General features: G+C 42.1%; 1 protein-coding gene across 6 annotated transcripts in view; it reads right to left on the reverse strand.

Annotated features, from left to right (window-relative positions):
* The window catches only part of LOC140201329 (ribosomal protein S6 kinase alpha-5-like), a 77,934-nt gene that overhangs the window by 8,882 nt on the left and 49,123 nt on the right, over positions 1-19,929 (reverse strand). For all 6 annotated transcript variants that reach the window (XM_072265237.1, XM_072265236.1, XM_072265238.1 and 3 more), the window contains 5 exons: positions 17,001-17,094; positions 14,747-14,917; positions 11,199-11,390; positions 8,195-8,336; positions 7,261-7,403 (listed from right to left, as the gene is read on the reverse strand). In XM_072265237.1, the coding sequence (XP_072121338.1) occupies positions 7,261-7,403; positions 8,195-8,336; positions 11,199-11,390; positions 14,747-14,917; positions 17,001-17,094 (742 nt within the window). The remainder of the gene's footprint in view (positions 1-7,260; positions 7,404-8,194; positions 8,337-11,198; positions 11,391-14,746; positions 14,918-17,000; positions 17,095-19,929) is intronic.

A 19,929-nucleotide genomic window follows, 5' to 3' on the forward strand; every position in this document is an offset into this window, starting at 1 on the left:
ACAATCAGAATGTGGAAACTGCTTAGTCATCCCTCTGAGAGCTGATCTACACCACTGCCACAGAGATTCTGGAGCCTGCTACCAGAAAGCACAAGGACGGGTTTGATGAAAAATGTGTTGACATCACACATTGCTGGATGAGAAACATCATCTCCACAAAGCTTTCCTCAGCAACTCTAAGCCCATCGCAAAGAAGAATGTCTTCAATAAAATATGAAGAACCGTAGAACACAACCTGTGCCTGATGCAGGACTCCTGGCTGAGCAATAAAGCTGATGAGATCCAGGCGTACGCAGATAGGTATGATTTAAAAAACTTCTATGCTGCAGTAAAAGAAGTCTATGGCTCTATATCAAAATTATCCCCTCTTCTTAGAGCTGATGGGAACACACTGATCATGAACAAAGAGAAAATTCTTCATAGGTGGGCTGAGCACTTTAACAAAGTTCTGAATTGTTTTTCAACTATAAACGATGAGGCCGGTGACTGTCTGCCTGAAGTACCTGTCAATGAAGCACTGGTTGTTCCAACAACCTTAGCTGAGACCCAGAAAGAGATATGTCAGCTCTCTAATGGCAAAGCACCAGGATCTGATACAATACCGCTGAAGCTTACAAGGAAGGTGGTGCAATGCTAACAGAAAAACTTCATCAGCTTTTCCCACTCATGCAGCAGAAGGAGACAGTCCTATAGGAATTTAAAGATGCATCCATCATCCACCTGCAAGGGAAATCAACAGCCCTGCAATAACTAATGTGGGACTATCAACATGTCTCCTCCGTCTCCGCCGCATCTGCTCTCAGGATGAGGCTTTTCATTCTAGGATGAGGAAGATGTCTTCATTTTTTAAAGAAAGGGGCTTCCCTTCCTCCACTATCAACTCTGCTCTTAAACGCATCTCCCCCATTTCACGTACATCTGCTCTCACTCCATCCTCCTGCCACCCCACTAGGAATAGGGTTCCCTGGTCCTCACCTACCACCCCACCAGCCTCTGGGTCCAACATATTATTCTCCGTAACTTCTGCCACCTCCAACGGGATCCCACCACTAAGCACATCTTTCCCTTCCCCCCCCCCGCATTCCGCAGGGATCGCTCCCTACACAACTCCCTTGTCCATTCGTCCCCCCCATCCCTCCCCACTGATCTCCCTCCTGGCACTTATCCTTGTAAGTGGAACAAGTGCTACACATGCCCTTACACTTCCTCCCTTACCACCATTCAGGGCCCCAAACAGTCCTTCCAGGTGAGGCAACACTTCACCTGTGAGTCGACTGGGGTGATATACTGCGTCCGGTGCTCCCGATGTGGCCTTTTATATATTGGCGAGACCCGACGCGGACTGGGAGACCGCTTTGCTGAACATCTACGCTCTGTCCGCCAGAGAAAGCAGGATCTCCCAGTGGCCACACATTTTAATTCCACATCCCATTCCCATTCTGACATGTCTATCCACGGCCTCCTCTACTGTAAAGATGAAGCCACACTCAGGTTGGAGGAACAACACCTTATATTCCGTCTGGGTAGCCTCCAACCTGATGGCATGAACATCGACTTCTCTAACTTCCGCTAGGCCCCACCTCCCCCTCGTACCCCATCTTTTACTTATTTTTATACACACATTCTTTCTCTCACTCTCCTTTTTCTCCCTCTGTCCCTCTGAATATACCCCTTGTCCATCCTCTGGGTCCCCCCCCCCATTGTCTTTCTTCCCGGACCTCCTGTCCCATGATCCTCTCGTATCCCCTTTTGCCAATCACCTGTCCAGCTCTTGGCTCCATCCCTCCCCCTCCTGTCTTCTCCTATCATTTTGGATCTCCCCCTCCCCCTCCCACTTTCAAATCTCTTACTAGCTCTTCCTTCAGTTAGTCCTGACGAAGGGTCTCTGCCTGAAACGTCGACTGTACCTCTTCCTACAGATGCTGCCTGGCCTGCTGCGTTCACCAGCAACTTTGATGTGTGTTGCTATCAACATGTTGTTTTGCTGCAACAGAAAAGCCAGGAGCAAAGCGCTGACCTGTTCTCCTGCTATGTTGATCTGACCAAGCCGCTCAACACTTTTAGCAAAGGGTGTGTGGAAAATCATGGCGAAGTACAGATAGCCAAGGAATTCATCACTGTGACGCTACAATTCCATGATGACACGCAAGCTAGAGTTCTGTTCAACCTCAGGAGGCTTCAAGCAAAGACGAAGATTATGACAGACATTGTCAGAAACTTCCCTTTTGCTGTTGACTCTGCCCTCAGTGCTGGTTCGAAAGAGGGTATGTAACACCAAGACGACTGACATAATGCATCAGCCAGTTCCAGGGAAATCATACATGATGTTGAGCCAAACACCACAATCAATAGTCAAGACTCAACCCGGTGAACGGGTTCACATATCTCGGCAGCATGCCATTCCAGAATGTCGTCACTGATGAAGTAAACGCCAGGACCACCAAAGCAAGTGTAGCTTTCGGCAGACCTTATACCAACGTCTGAAACAGAAGAGGCGTATGTCTACAGATGAAGCTGGGGGCGTATAGGGCCACAGGACTTCCCACTCTGTTTTACGCCTGCGAAACATGGACAGTGTACCAACAGCATGCCAAGAAACTGAACTATTTCCACACAGCTTGCCTCAGAAAGTTCCTCAACATAAGTGGCAAGACAGAAACCCTGACACTGAGGTACTTACCAAGGTGGGCCTGCCCAGTACCTCACTATCCTGATGCAGTCCCAGTTATAGTGGGCAGGCCACGTAGCTTGTATGCATTGTACCAGTTGCCTAAGAGACCACTTTTGTCATAACGGGAGGGAGGTGCTGGGAGTGGACCCAAATGCAAGACACAGACACTGAAGTACTAGGAACAGGACTAGGTGTGTCAAGAAAGCAAGGGAAGTGGGGAAGAAAGGACGCTGGACATTGACACAGGTCCTGGACGAGACTAGGATGCAGGGCCTGGGCTAGGACATGGACAAGAAACACGGAACCCGGACAAGGAACTAAGAACAAGGAGCCTGGACTAATGACACGGAACTCCGGAACTAGAGCCTGGATAAGGACCCAGAATCTGGGTCTTGACTTGGAACCGGAACCCGGGTCTAGGCTAGAACTTGGGACTAGGATCTTGGCTAGGACAGGACGTGGCTACAGAACAGGACATGGAACTCCTGCACAGGACGAGGCATATGGACAGGACGAAAACACAAAGCTGTGGCTTGGACAGGACGGGGTTCTTGAACGTGGCTTAGACAGGACAGGGGAACTCCAGCACCGGGCTGGACGAGGTACTCCTGGGCTGAGTGAGACACATGGACAGGACGAGAACACGAAGCCTTGCCTTGGTCGAGGGAGAACAGGAACGCAGAGCCTTGGTCGAGGGAGAACAGGAACATGGAATTCAGAGCTGGGACCCCTCCTTGGGAACAGGACTTGGGGCCGGGGCTCTACACAGAGTCAGGACCCCTCCTAGGGAGCAGGACATAGGGCCGGGACTCATACACAGAACACTGAAAGACAGATCTCCACAAGGTAGCAGCAAACAGCTGGACCTACCCAGCAGAGGCAAGGGCACAAAGAGACGGATCCCAACACAAGGTAGCGGCAAATGGCCAGACCTACCTAGCAGAGGCGTGGACACAAGTGAGGTAGCAGGCAAGGCTTCAGGCAAAGGTAGCAGGCAAGGGCTACAGAAGGAAGGGGAAGGGAAGGGAACAGTTCAGCAAATGAAGCTGAACCCAGGAGCTGTTTATGTAGCCAGCCCAAAATCAGAATCATCTGCCTCAATTAAGGCACACAACAGGACAAGGGAAAACCAGAAAACCTGGAATATGGATCGATGGACCGGACCGTGAACTGGAATGCGGACATCATGGACTGGACCATGATAGCTTTATAGTGAACTACAGAAAGGAAAGTGTTTCCCCGTGAAAGCCAAAGGCTAAAAGTATGAGGCAGAAAAGACAATTGCAGTAGAGAGACATAGACTGACCAGGAAAGCCCAAGCCAGCAACCCCCAACCCAATGTGGTTGCCATCTTTTGTCCATACTGCCAGAACTTTTCAAGCATGGATATACCTCTCCTACCACCCTGCATACCCACGGACCAGTACAGCCCCTACAAATCACGGATGACCACAATGGTTCTTATCATTGAACAATGTATGAATGAACGGAAAAACATTTACGTCACAAACATTTTCATTGAAATCCTAAACATTTTCTTTAAAGAGCTTCGCTTTTGACTAAATTATTAAATCTAATGCCTATTTTATTTTAATATAACAATTCAATTAATTTTAAACACAAGAGTTTCTACAGATGCTGGAAATCAGAGTGACACACAGAAAATGCTGGAGGAATTCAGTAGGTCAGGCTGCATTGGTGGAGAGGAATATAGAGTCAACGTTTTGAGCTGAGACCCTTCAACAGTCCCGATGAAGAGTTTCAGCTGGACACGTTGACTCTTTATTCCTCTCCATAGATGCTGCTCGACCTCAAATTCAAGTTCAACTTTGTCTTCTGAATGCACATATATACAACCAAGCAAAACAACGTCCCTCCAGAGCACACTGCACCCACAATACAGATATCACACACAACACACAAAACAAAATATTACCACAAATAAGTTAATAAAATATCATTCAAAATGCATGAAGTGCACAGCACAGGTAACCAGTAAACAGCTTGTTGTCCTAGGGATGAGACCTCGGTGGTGGCAGGGTATTCATTAGTCTCACAGCCTGGGGGAAGAAGCTGTTACCCAGTCTGGCAGTCCTAGTCCTGATGCTCTTGTGCCTCCTTCCTGATGGTACTGGGTTAAAGAGATTATGAGGTGGGTGGTATGGATCCTCAACAATGCTTTGGACCCTTCAGATCAAGTTCAAGTTCAGGTTTAATTGTCATTCAGCCATACATGATTACCCATGCATACAACCAAATGGAACAATATTGCTCTGGGGCCAAGGTGCAAAACACAGTACCTACAGTCGTTCATAGCACAAGGCACACATAGTACATTTAAGACAGCAGTAAAATACAGTCACACAAAAAACTATATAGTCCAAGACCCAGCATCCATGAATGTTGCAGCAGTCTGCAGTTAATCACAATACATCTTGTCTTCTGGTGAGTGAACACTAGAGGGCAGCACTGCTCCAGCATGGACGCTGCACACACTGCCTCTGGCATTCCAGTGGAGTGCACTGACTCCAGTGCCTCTATCCTGCAAGCAGGTGATGTAGTGGTTTGAGGCCCGGTCCTTACCACAGCCAAGGCGACACAGTTCACCTGCCGTCTGCTCCTGCCATTCACCAATAAAACAGTGAACCGAACTTGTAGCATTCCACATTACCAATGTCCAACATGGTCTTGCGATCACAAAAAAAGTGACTAAGACAATCACTTGCCGTTAGACCGTCTTCGCATACTGACGTGACTCTAATTTAGGCAGCAGCAAAATCCACACCAAGTCCAGCTCTTTTAGTTTCCCTGCCAATGAGCAACTCACTGCTGGGGTAGACCTGCAGTACTTTAAGTTCTTAATGTCCAGTAGGGTCTTGCAATTGTAACAAGTACCCTTGATTGGCCCCATAGAAGCTGTTGTGTCAGAGTATGCCGCTATCTTACAACACTCCTGGTAAATGTCACAAACAGGGGAGAGGGAGACACTGGTGAACCTCTTGGCAGTTTTTACTGTCCTCTGCAAGGTCTTGCAATCTGTTGCCTTGCTTCCACACCACACAATGTTGTCAGACAGGACATTCTCGATGGTGCTCCTGTTAGAAGGTTGCTAGAATGGGGGCAGGAAGCCTTGCATGCTTCCGTCTCATCAGAAAGTGTTACGTTGCTGTGCCTCCTCGACTAATGAGGAGGTGTTGTGAGTACAAGTTGCTGCACACCAAGGAACTTTGTGCTTTTCACTCTCTCCATGCCAGAGCCATTGATATGCAAAGGAGAGTGGCTGACCTGCGCCTTCCTGAAGTCCACAACCATCTCTTCTGTCTTGTCCATGTTGCGACTCAGGTTGTTGTTCTCACAAACCTCTCTGTATGCCGGCTCATCACTGTTGCTCATGAGGCCAACCACTGTAGTATCATCAGCGAAATGGATTATGCGGTTTGAGCAGAATCTGGCAGCACAGTTGTGATTCAGCAGCGTGAACAGCAGCAGACTGAGCACACAGCCCTGGGGGGCACCAGTGCTAAGTGTGATGGAGCTTGAGATGTTGCTGCCAACTCAGACCGACTGGGGACTTTCCGTCAGGAAGTCCAAGATCCAGTGACAGAGAGGAGTGTTGAGTTCCATCAAAAACAGTTTACCCACCAGCCTCTGAGGGACGATGGTATTAGACGCTGAGCTGAAGTTGATGTACAGCATCCTGGTGTATGAGGCATCATTTTCTAGGTGGGACAGGGTGGAGTGGAGAGCTGAGGCTATGGCATTATCAGTGGACGGGTTTGAGCTTTAGGCGAACTGGAAAGGGCCCTCAGTAGCTGGTAGGTGGGATTTTATAAGATCCATTACCAGCTGCTCAAAGCACTTCATGATTGTTGAGGTCAGTACCACCAGGCAGTAGTTGTTTAGACCAGTTACCATCGCTCTCTTGGGCACTGGAATGATGTTGGCTGCCAAGAAGCCAGCAGGGACAGTGGACTGTTGCAAAGAGATACTAAAGGTGTCCGTTAAGACCTCTGTTGGCTGTGGTGCACAATCCCTCAGCACCTGAGCAGGTACGTTGCCTGCCCCCACAGCTTTGCATTGGTTTACCATGCTAGGATCCTCCTCACCTCGGCTGTGGCCAGACAGGGAGCCTATTCCTCAGGGGGAGAGGGGGTCTTTCCTCGATGATACAGCATTCATTATTTTAAATCCTGCATAGAAGGCATTCAGCCTATCAGGGAGGCGTCACTGTTGTTACTGTGCAGGGTGGACTCATAATTTGCATGGTGTTTGTATACTGCCCTTGCCACATGTGCTGTAAGTCCTTGGTGTCACAAAGTTGTCTGTGAATTTTCTGCGAGTACTTTGGCTTTGCCTTCCTAATGGCACAGGAGAGCACAGCTCTTGCTGACCTTAGAGTCATCTAACCTCCAATCTGAAGGCAGCACCCCAACCCCTAAGCACTACACGAAACTCTGCAGTCAGCTATGGTTTCTGGTTTGTTCTGGTAGTGCAGCGTTTAATCACGTCCTGAATGTTGAGTTCTCCCAGCATTTTGTGTGTGTAACTCAATTACCAGTATTTCTAATTTAAGTTGTCATAAAACTTACCTTGAAACAGCTGTTGGAAGAGCATTCAAGAATAACTGGAGATGTCAATGGATTGGTGGACCAGCAGGAGCTTTTTTGAAACCAATTATTGAAACTGGAACTACTAAATTTCAGACGAGAGCCTGGATCTTCAGTAAGTAAACCTGCAGAATTTGGGAGTTAAAATTAGCACCATTCTAAAGTTTTATCAAAGCTTTCACATTAAAAACTGTTCTTTGTTCTTTGTTTATAAATAAATGATAAATAAACTAAGAGTTAGAACATAGAAATCTACAGCACATTACAGGCCCTTCGGCCCACAATGTTGTGCCGACCATGTAACCTACTCTAGAAACTGCCTTGAATTTCCCTGCTGCATAGCCGACTATTTTTCTAAGTCCATGTACCTACCTAAGACTCTATTGTATCCACCTCTACCACTGTCGCTGGCAATGCATTCCATGCACCTACCACTCTCTGTGTGAAAAACTCACCTCTAACATCCTCCTTGTACGTACTTCCAATCACCTTAAAACTGTGCCCCCTCATATTAGCCATTTCAGCCCCGGGAGTGGAAATGCAAATATCTGCTATCTGGCTATTCAGAAATCCCAATGGTGTGACATCTGGCTCGACAGGTGAGGTTTTCCACATTCTCTTTAAATGTACAAACGCTTGTTTCCTTTTCTCCTTTTAAACCCACCAGAGCCCCATTTCCTCTGCTTTATCTAGATGTTTATTTTCGCATGATCCCATTAATACATCATAATATCATGTAACATCTTAATATTTATTGGTTATTAATAGGAATAATATATATTAGTTTGAAAAGTCAGCCGGTTGAGCGTCACCAAAGCACCAATCTTGCTGGGTTATTGGAGTCTTATTCTAATTATTAGCAATCTTGAGTGACAATTTATTTGCCCTGGATAGTAACATTTCATAGAAACATTACCTTGTATGAGTTCCTTAGCTTCTTGTGAGACGCTGTTCCAGGTTTCTCCTGTGAGCGTAAATTGCCGTGTGATTTCATCAGTACTCAATGTTGCTGCACTCTGTTTACTTAGAAATGGAATCTGTCCCGATAACATTGTATACTAGAATACAACAAAATATATATAAAGAAGAATATTTCATATACTGGGATGTATACTGAAGGAAATCGAAGCGATCCAGGTTGAAGGATTAATATTACACACAGCATTTTAATCAGGTGCCTCTGAATCAAATCTAGAAGTTATTTTTGACTCTAGCTTCCATCAAGCAAGTTTTGCTAATATAAAAAATGCTGTTGCTGGAGGAACTCAATGGATTAAGCTGTCTCTGTGGAGGCAAAGGACGAGTCAGTCTATTGTGCTGAGATCCTACACCAGTTTTGCTAATAACTGATCTGACAACAATACAATTTGAAGTAGTATATATGACACTTTTTTTCTGCTGGTAAGCATTCTAGCAACAAAATTAATCTGAATGGTCATTCAATGCAAATTAGAAAATGTTGTTATAGTAATCAAAGCTCCATTTATCCAAGTTGTTGTAGACTAATTTTTAGGAACAGGTATGTCTACTTAATCAAAATTATTAGCCTCTGAATTGCTGGCAACAACACTTACATCACCTATATCTTACTTGTTGGTGGGATTCTCTGTAATTACCCTTCCATACACTGCTTCAGCATTACTCTGACTTTCATTGAATTAGATATCCTCTACTATTTTATCCAGAATTTGTTTATTTTTTTTAATGAGTTGATGATCAGTGACCATTTATATGGAGCTGCCTTGTTGAGGTGAGCATGGAAATTTGGAATGGGGAAGCTGAAGGAAAGAATTTAAGAAGAACATTTAAATATATATTTGGACAGGTACTGTACATGGATAAGAACTGTTTAGAAAGATATGGGCCATATGGCATCTGGGTCAGCATGGAAGGGCCTGTATCTGTGTGTATCACTCGATGACTCTATGTTGTTTGCCTTCATTGTTCTGTTCATGGATTTTATTAGTCAGTTATAAGTCTGGCTACTGAAGTTTGCAGCAGTAAGCCCATGAGGAAGGTTGCCAATGGCACACTGCTGATGCCAGGTATGCAACATTTCGGATCCATTTGAGTTTCTGGGTCACTTTTTGTCTAGCTAACCATAAATCTGTCAGATTATTGTAAAAACTCAAGCAGTTCCCTCATATTCTTTCAGAAAGAACATTCGTGTGCTTACTCACTGCTGCCTAATTTGACTCCAGATCACATTCACATGGTCTCTTTCCTATCTTCTGTAGTTATCTGGCAAGTCTTAATTCTTTGTAGGGCAAATTAAAAAAAAATCCTGAGAATTAACGCAAAGAAGGCACAGTCAATGGAGAGTGATTTATGGTGGGAAATCAATAAAAGAAAAATCTGGAAAATATTTAGAATCAGAATCAGAATCAGGTTTATTATGACCATCATGTGACATGAAATTTGTTAACTTAGCAGCGGCAGTTCAATTTATATACTAGGATGAATTGTTATGTATAACCCGTGGATTAACCCCTTCCAAAGTTCTCTGCAATGAATCAGTTAACTGGCAATAAAGTTAATGGAATAAATTGCTTAATCCCATGCTACTTGATAGGAGGCATGCGTAAAATCAGAGCATCAGCTGGAGATATGGGCACAATATTCAAATACTGCTTCATATTTTTCATTGTTGTCCATTTAATCACTGCTTTCCGTTGGTGAAATTACCTACTTATCAGCTGGAAATTAAGTATAAACTAAAATTTAAAAAAAATACATTGCTTCACCTGCACTTTGCCGACTATAAACTTGCCATCATGTATGAAGTTTATATAATAAAATGTTATGCTCTGCTAAACTAATTTCTGTTTATTAGTGTAAGCAAATGTGCATTTTTCCCCATTTGTTAACAAGTAAACAATTAGCTGGAAACTGTTCATGTTTTACTTCATAAATTAGTGATTAAAATTGACAAATAAACCATTCTTCATGCAAAAACATAGATTTGTATTAATTCTTAAAATGGAATTATACCTGGTATAATGAAATGAGAATTTCCAAAAGCAGAGAACATTGAATTTATGTTGTACTCAGAGTGATAAAGTCTAAATCCCATATAGTCAAAGAACAATCACTGGATATACAGTGCCTATAAAAAGTATTTACCCCCCCCCCCCCACTGAAATTTTTGTATTTTTTCATGTTTTACAACATTGAATCACAGTGGACTAATTTTGGCTTTTTTTTGACTCTGATCAACAAAAAAACTCTTTCGTGTCAAAGTGAAAAGAGATCTCTACAAAGTGATCTGAATTAATTACAAATATAAAACACTAAATAATTGATAGCATACGTATTTACCCCCTTTAATATGACACACCAAATCAACACTGCTGATGAGAATCCAATTGAGAATTTGTGGCTGGACTTAAAAAGGGCTGTTCACGCATGATCCCCATGCAATCAGATACAGCTTGAGCAGTTTTGTAAAGAGGAATGGGAAAAACCTGCAGTGTCCAGATGTGCAAAGCTGATAGAGACCTATCCACACAGACTCACGGCTGTAGTTGTTGCCAAAGGTGTATCTACTACATACTGACTTGAAGGGGGTGATTACTTAAGCAATCAATTATTTTGTGTTTTATATTTGTAATTAATTTAGTTCACTTTGTAGAGATCTATTTTCACTTTGACACGAAAGTGTCTTTTTCTGTTGATCAGTGTCAAAAAAGCCAAATTAAATCCACTGTGATTCAATGTTGTAAAACAATAAAACATGAACATTTCCAAGGGGGCTGAATACTTTTTATAGGCACTGTACCATCACACCAACTGTACTACAGTGCTTAGTTTACACAGAGCTTCATTCTGATCCCAGAATGTGCTTCCACGGATGTTGCTCATCCCCCTGATATTCAGCAGTTGTTTTTATGACATAATTTGTTGCTACTTTGTAAACTTACAAGTATTACTCCTAGGCTCCACAGGTCGCAAGACTCATCATATCCATTTTGCTTGAGAACCTCAGGAGCTGCATATTGCAAAGTGAAGCACGGTGTCCTCAGCGGCTGGTTATCACAAGGCTTAACTTTTGCAAATCCAAAATCTACAATCTTGATCGGTGAGTCAACACTCTTATCAGCAAATAAAATATTCTGTTCACAGAAGAAAAATATTAATGCATTAATATTTTAAACAAAATATGAATATAGTGGTATAATGAATTGAATGAATTGACTTCATTTCTTACATCCTTCACATACATGAGGAGTAAAAATCTTTATGTTACGTCTCCATCTGAATGTGCAACGTGCAATCATAGTAATTTATAATAATTTTTAATAAATAGAACAGTCAATGTAATATAGAGTACAGTCAGATCAGTGTGAGTTAATCAGTCTGATGGCCTGGTGGAAGAAGCTGTCCAGAGCTTGTTGGTCCTGGCTTTTATGCTGTGGTAGCGTTTCCCGGCTGGTAGTAGCTAGAATAGATTGTGGTTGGCGTGACTTGGGTCCCCAATGATCCTACGAGCCTTTTTTTGCACACCTGTCCTTGTAAATGTCTTGAATCATGGAAAGTTCACAACTACAGATGCGCTGGGCTGTCCGCACCACTCTCTGCAGAGTCCTTCTTAAATAAACTTCTTAATTAAAATTCTGAAGCATACCTGATACCAACTAATATGGATTCATTTGGCCAATCTGTTATGAATTTTAGTTTTCTTACATTACAATCAAAATGTATTCAAAATATAATCAAAATAAATTATACACTGTACACAATCATGTCATACTTCAGAATCAAATTTAATATCACCAGCATATATCGTGAAATTTGTTAACTTTACACAGCAGTACAATGAAATACATGATAAATAAGAATAGAGAAAAAACTGAATTACAGTAAATGTATATATATATAGGTCTATTAAATAGTTAAGTTAAAATAAGCAGTGCTAGTTTTAAAAAATACTTTGAAATATACAGAACAAAATTAAATAAAACAGCTGAATCGTTCAATAATTTAGATTTGGATGACAATGTAGGTGGGTTAATTAGTATGTTTTGGAAATGACATAAGAGTTAACAGAGTTGTGGATAGTAAAGAGGGTTGCCAAACCATACAGCAGAATATAGATGAGTAGGAAATATAGCCAAAGAAACTGCAGCTGCTGTTTAATGTGACCAAGTGTGAGGTGCTACTCTTTGGGAGATCAAATGTAAGAGGAAGGTATTCAATAAATGGCCGGATCGTCAGAAGGATTTTATAGTGTAAATCCATAGCTCCCTGGAAGTGGCAATGCTGGCAGATAGATGGAATAAGAAGGTGGCCTGGTCCAGTGCTACAAAGTAGCATACTTTATGTCCTATATTGCAGTAAAAGGTGTCAGAACTGTATGTAATATACTAAACATGACCTAATCAATTTTGCATATAAATTCAGCCAGACTTACTTGGTTTTGTATTCTGTTGCATTAGAAATGACTCCTAAATCTTGCTTCCCTTCTTAATTGCCTTTCTAGCCTACTTGGCCACATTAATACTTCAATCCAAGAATCTCATTATAAGACCATAAAACTATAAGATATAGGAGCAGAATTAGGCCATTGGGCCCATCAAGTCTACTCTGCTATTCAATCATGGCTGATCCATTTTTACCCTCCTCAACCCCATTTTCCCAGCCTTCTCCCCGTAAACTTTGATGCTACGAGGGGTGATTGATAAGTTTGTAGCCTAGGTCGAAGGTGTCAATCTTAGAAAACCTAGCACACTTATTTTTCAACATAGTCCCCTCTTACATTTACACACTTAGTCCAGCAGTCGTGGAGCATACGGATCTTGGACCTCTAGAAAGTGTCCACAGCAGGGGTGATTGATAAGTTCTTGGCCTAATGTAGAAGGAGATGAGTTATACAGCTCTCGTTACATGCACATGCAGTTCAACTCTTTGAGTGATTATGCAGAAAGTTTGAAGTTAATAGTTTATCAGGGGTGATTGATAAGTTTGTGGCCTAAGGTAGACGGAGATGAGTTACTAACTTCAAACTTTCTGCATCATCACTCAAAGAGTTGAACTGCACATGCACGTAATGAGAGCTGTATAACTCATCTCCTTCTACATTAGGCTACAAACTTATCAATCACCCATCTGTGGACACTTTCTGGAGGTCCAAGATCCGTATGCTCTACGACCACTGGACTAAGCGTGTAAATGTAGGCGGGGACTATGTTGAAAAATAAATGTGCTAGGTTTTCTAAGATTGACTCCTTCTACCTTAGGCCACGAACTTATCAATCACCTCTTGTATGTCCAATCAAGAACCTATCAATCTCTGCCTTAAATGCACACAGTGACCTGGCTTCCACAGCTGCCTGTGGTAACAAATTCTACAAATTCAGCACCGTCTGGCTAAAGAAAGTTTTCCGCATCTCTGTTTTGAAAGGGCGCCCCTCTACCCTGAAGCTGTGCCCTCTTGTCCTAGACTCTCCCACCATGAGAAACATCCTTTCCACATCTACTCTGTCTAGGCCTTTCAACATTCAAAAGGTTTCAATGAAATCCCCCCTCGTCCTTCTAAATTCCAGTGAGTACAGACCCAGAGCCATCAAACGTTCTTTGTATGATAACCCTTCCATTCCTGGAATCATCCTTGTGAATCGCCTCTGGACCCTCTCCAATGCCAGCACATCTTTTCTAAGATGAGCCCAAAACTGTTCACAATACTCAAGGTGAGTCCTCACCAGTGCTTCAGCATCACATCCCTGTTCTTATAGTCTGGACCTCTTGAAATAAATGCTAACATTGCATTTCCCTTCCTTACCACCAACCCTTCCTGCAAGTTAACCTTTAGGGTGTTCTGCACAAGGACTCCCAAGTCCCTTTGCATCTCATTTCTTTGGATTTTCTCCCCATTTAGAAAATAGTCTGCACATTTATCTCTACTGCCAAAGTGCATGACCATGCATTTTCCAACATTGTACATCATTTGCCACTTTCTTGCCCATTCTCCTAATCTGCCTCAGTCCTTCTGCAGCCTATCTGTTTCCTCAACACTACCTGCCCCTCCACCAATGTTCATATTATCTACAAACTTGGCAATAAAGTCACCTATTCCATCATCTAAATCATTAATGTACATCATAAAAAGAAGTGGACCCAGCATCGACCCCTGTGGAGCGCAACTAGTCACTGGCAGCCAACCAGACATTGCTCCTCTATCCCATTTTACAAAGACTTTACTGTGTAAAGCAAACTTGTTTAGAAAACTTTACCTATAATTACAAGTTAATTATGATATATTTTATTTGGTGAAAGCCCTCCATTGATGGCATTATTCCACTCACGGGGAAGAAAATCTCTGAACTTCTGCACATTCCTTCAATCATTTATAAATCAATTAATTTTTCTGATTAGTATCAAAAGGCAAAATAAAACAAGGATTGATACCAGCTTCCAAAACTATAATTAGACAACAGAATTACTTGAGATTTTTTCAAGACTATACATATACCTCTGGTTTTAAATCTCTGTGCACAATTCCACAATGATGCATAAAATGAACTGCAGACACAAGCATGCTCATTATTTTGCTGGCTTCAGATTCACTAAAGTGCTTCCCCTTTTTAATGCAATCCAATAGCTCACCTCCTCTCAATAACTCCGTTACCAAGTATGTGTGCAACTGGGGGAAGAACAAAACTAAATTGTTATAAAGTCAGTGACCAAAAATGAATTCATATTATATAGCAGACATAAAGATTTCAGATTTAATCTTTTACTTCTTTTATCACTATAGAGTATTTAAACATAGAATTTGCAAAATCAGGAAGTTGATAAGAGTTTGTATCATTTCATAGGGAGAACTTTAAATTTTCCTATCAATATGATTAACTGAATACAACAGAAGAACTAGTGACCACTACTGAGGACTAAGGCAATGGTAGTTGACCAATTCACATATAATTGGCAATATTTACTTGGACCATAAGGCCACGATAGAAGAGCAGAAATAGGCCAATCAGACACTGACTCTGCCATTCAGTCATCGCTGATTTTTTTTTCAATCGTATTCTCAGGCCACCCTGTAACCCTCAACCCCATGAGACCATGAGAGCATAAGAGCAGAATTAGGCCATTTGGCTGACTGGGTCTGCTCTGTCAGTTGATCATGGCTGATTTATTTTCTCTCTCAACCCCATTCTTCTACCTTTTCCCTATAACTTTTCACATCCTTACTAATTAGGTAACTTACAGCCTCCGTTTTAAATATACCCATTGACTTGGTCATCACAGCCATCTCTGGCAATGAATTCCACAGGGTCACCACTCTCTAGATAAAGACATTCCTCCTTATCTTTGTTCTGAAATGATATTTTTCAGCTCTGGGGCATTGCTCTCTGGTCCTAGGCTCTCTCACTATTGGAAACATCCTCCGTACATCCACTCTACCTAGGCCTTTCAATATTCGGTAGGTTTCAATGAGATGCCCCCTCATTCTTCTAAACGCCAGTAAGTACATGCCCAGAGCTATCAAACACTCCTCATATGTTAACTCTTTCATTCCCAGGATCATTCTCATAAATGGGATGTTATGGTGATTGTTGTATAAGACATTGGTGAGGCCAAATTTGGAGCATTGTGCGCAGTTCTGGTCACCTAACTATAGGAAGGATATCAGTAAGATTGAAAGAGCACTAGGATGTTGCCGGATCTTCAGGAGTTGAGTTACAGGGAAAGATTGAACAGGACTTTATTCCTTGGAGCGTAGAAGAATGAGGGGAGATTTGATAGAGGTTTACAAAATTATGAGGGGTATAGACAAAATAAATGCGAGTAGGCTCTTTCCACTTAGATTAGGAGAGATAAATATGAGAGGCCATGGCTTTAGGGTGAAAGGGGAAAGGTTTAGGGGGAACATTAGGGGGAACTTCTTCACTCAGAGAGTGGTGGGAGTGTGGAACGAGCTGCCATCTGATGTGGTAAATGCAGGCTCACTCTTAAGTTTTAAGAATAAATTGGATAGATACATGGATGGGAGAGGTCTGGAGGGTTATGGACTGGGTGCAGGCCAATGGGGCTAGCGGAATAAAGTTTCAGCACAGACTAGAAGGACAAAATGGCCTGTTTTCTGTGCTGTAGTGTTCTATGGTTCAATCTCCTCTGAACCCTCTCCAATGCCAGCATATTCTTCCTCAGATTTGTGCCAAAATGCTCACATAGTTCAAATGTGGTCTGACCAAGACTTTATAAACCCTCAGGAGCACATACTTGCTTTTATATTCTAGTCCTCTTGAAATAAATGCCAACACTGCATTTGCCTTCTTTACTACTGACTGCTCCCTTAATACTGACTACTTCCCTTAATTTTAAAAAAGTATTTCATTAGAAATTTCTGGTTTGCAAGTTAGATTTTCCTGTGCAAATGTTTGTGTTGAATTCTGCCTGTTCAATTTGGTCAGTTAGCTACCGTTCCTTTTTATCAAGAGATTTTCTATCACAGTCATACTTTTAAACAGATCAATGCATTGTCTCTTGGAATTATTATCATTAGAAGAACCATGATAATATGGTAGTCCTGAAATTTGAAAGAAACTAAATTGTCAAGGGGAACAATACCAAACCAAAAAGAGCATAAAACAATTCAAAACCTTTAAACATAGTTTAAGTTTTTAAATATTCAATAAAATATGTTAATTGTTGGATTTTGGGGTCTTTAGATTCATTGAGGTTTTAGATTTACTTGTAGCTGTTCTGCTTTACTATACCTGGTCATGGTAAACTTCATACAACTTAACAATGTTGGGATGAGCCCCCAAGTGCTTCAGTGCTGCAATCTCTCTTTGTGTGCAGAGTTCCATTCTGAATGAAATGCAGAAAGTTAGGATTCATATTTTACAACTGGATGGAAAACAAACCAGAATAGACAAAAAGCAGTATCACCAGAGAATGATGAATCACAATTGGATTATGAAATTGCTGTGATTCATTTACCACAAAACATTTTGAAAAGCTATTGCAAGCTCTAAAGTACTGAGAAAAACATGTTACCCTTGGATATTAATCTACAACTGCAAAAACATAGCAAAATTTGTCCTCCTAAATTCTTGGTATGTTGTCCTTGAGACCTTTACTCCTTTATGATTTTCTCACCTGCTCTTCTTTACTAAAGGTATAGAGTCCTCGTCACATACTATACAGTGCTCCATTCCACACATGCTCATCACAGAACACTATAGCATCCATGCTGAACTGTTACTCTTCCTAGACCCATCGACCTGCACCTGGATGGTCGCCCTCCATACCACTCCCATTCATGCCCTTATCTAAACCTCTCCCAAATGCTGCAATCGAACCTGCACCTAACTCTTCGCTGGAAGTTCATTCCACACTCGCACCACCCTCTGAGTGAAGAAGTTTCCCCTCAGGTTCCCCTCGAGTTCTTCACCTTTCATCTTTAGCCCTATGACCTCTGGTTCTAGTCTCACCCAACCTCAGCTGAAAAAGCCTGCTTACACTTACCCTATCTATATGCCTCATAATTTGTTTATCTCTGTCAAATCTCCCCTCATTCTCCTACACTCCAGGGAAAAAAGTACTAACCTATTCAACTGTTCCCTATAACCCAGGTCCCCAAGTCCCAGCAAAATTGTTGTAAACTTTCTCTGTACTCTTTCAATCTTATTGTTACCTTTCCTGTAGGTAGGTAACCAGAACAGCACACATTTTGCCAAATTTGGCCTCACCATCTCAACATAAGATCCCAACTCCTGTACTCAATACTTTAATTTATGAAGACCAATGTACCAACAATCCTATCAACCGGTGACACCACTTTTGAGGAATTATGAATCTGTATTCCCAGATCCTTCTGTTCTATCACACTTCTCAGTATCCTGTTGTTCACTGTGCAAGTCCAACCTGGTTAGACCCCCGAAACTGGAATACATCACACTTGTCTGCTTTAAATTCCATCTACCATTTTTCTGCCCAGTTTTCCAGCTAGTCCAGATCCTACTTCAGGCTTTGACAGCCTTCCTCACTATCTTCTATGTCCCCATTCTTGGTGTCATCAGCAAATTTCCTGATCCAGTTTACCATATTATTTTTGACATTGTTGATATACATGACAAACAACGATGGGCCCAGCACCAATCCCTGTAGTCACATGCCTCCAGTCAGAGAGGTAACCATCTATTATAATACTCTGGCTTCTCCCACGAAGCCAATTTTGAATCCAATTTACTGTCTCATCTGGAATACTAAGTGACTGAACCTCTCTGCCCATACTTCTCATGTACCCCATTCTTCTTAACCAGGGCCTCGATATTCCTCAAAAACCAAGGTTCTCTAAACCTGTTAGTCTTGCCTTTTATCCTACCAGGAACATACAGGCATTAGTAATGATCTTTCAATAATCACTAGATTCTGGAATGGTTTAGGAAGAATGGACAATTGCAAATGTCACTCCACTCTTCAAAAAAGGAGAGAGGCAGAAGAAAGGTAACTATTGAGCAGTTAGTCTGATCTCAGTGGTAGGGAAGATGTTGGAGTAGATGATTAAAGATGAGATCTCAGGGTACTTGGAGGCAATGATAAAATAGGCCTTAATCAGCATGGTTTCCTCAAGGGAAAATTTTGCCTGACAAATCTGTTGGGATTCTTTGAAGAAATAGCAAACAGGATAGACAAAGGAGAATCAGTTGATGTTATTTACTTGGATTTTCAGAAAGCCTTTGACAAGGTGCTACACATGAGGCTACAAGCCCATGGTATTACAGGAAAGATTCTAGCATGTATAAGGCAGTGGCTAATTGGCAGGAGTCAAAGAGTGGGAATAAAGGGAGTCTTTTCTGGTTGGCTGCCATTGACGAGTGGTGTTCCATAAGGGTCTGCGCTGGCACCAATTCTTCTTACATTTTATGTCAGTGACTTGGATAAGGGAATTGGTGGCTTTTGTTTGCAGATGATATGAAGATAGTTGGAGGGGCAGGTAGCTTGAAGAAGTAGAGAGGCTACAGAAGGACTTGGACAGATTAGGAGAATGGGCAAAGAAATGACAGATGGAATACAGGTTCGGGAAGTGTATGGTCACGCGCTTTGGTAGAAGGAATAAAAGGGTTGATTATTTTCTAAATGGAGAGAAGATACAAAAAACAGGTGCAAAAAGACGAGAATCCTTGTGCAGAAATAACTAAAGGTTAATTTGCAGGTTGAGTCTGTGGTGAGAAAGGCAAATGCTATGTTAGCACTCGATTTACGAGGACTAGAATATGAAAACAAGGATTAATGTTGAGACTCTATAAAGCATTAATGAGGCCAGCCTTAGAGTATTGTGAGCAGTTTTAGGCCCCTTATCTTAGAGAGAATGTGTTGAAATAGGAGAGGATTCAAAGGAGGATCACGAAAGTGATTCCGGGATTGAATGGCTTGTAATATGAAGAGAGTTTGATGGCTCTGGGCCTGTATTTATTAGAATTCAGAAGAATGAGGGGTGACTTCAATGAAACCTATTGAATGGTGAAAGGCCTTGACAGAGTGGATGAAGAGAGGATGTTTCCTGTGGTGGGATTGTCTAAGACCAGAGGAAAAAGCCTCAGAATACAGGGGCATCCTTTTAGAATGGAGACAAGGAGGAATCTCTTTAGCTAGAGAGTGGTGAATCTGTGGAATTCTTTGCCACAAGCAGTTGTGGAG

This window comes from Mobula birostris, chromosome 8 (assembly GCF_030028105.1).
Source record: "Mobula birostris isolate sMobBir1 chromosome 8, sMobBir1.hap1, whole genome shotgun sequence".
NCBI classification, from domain to species: Eukaryota; Metazoa; Chordata; class Chondrichthyes; order Myliobatiformes; family Myliobatidae; genus Mobula; species Mobula birostris.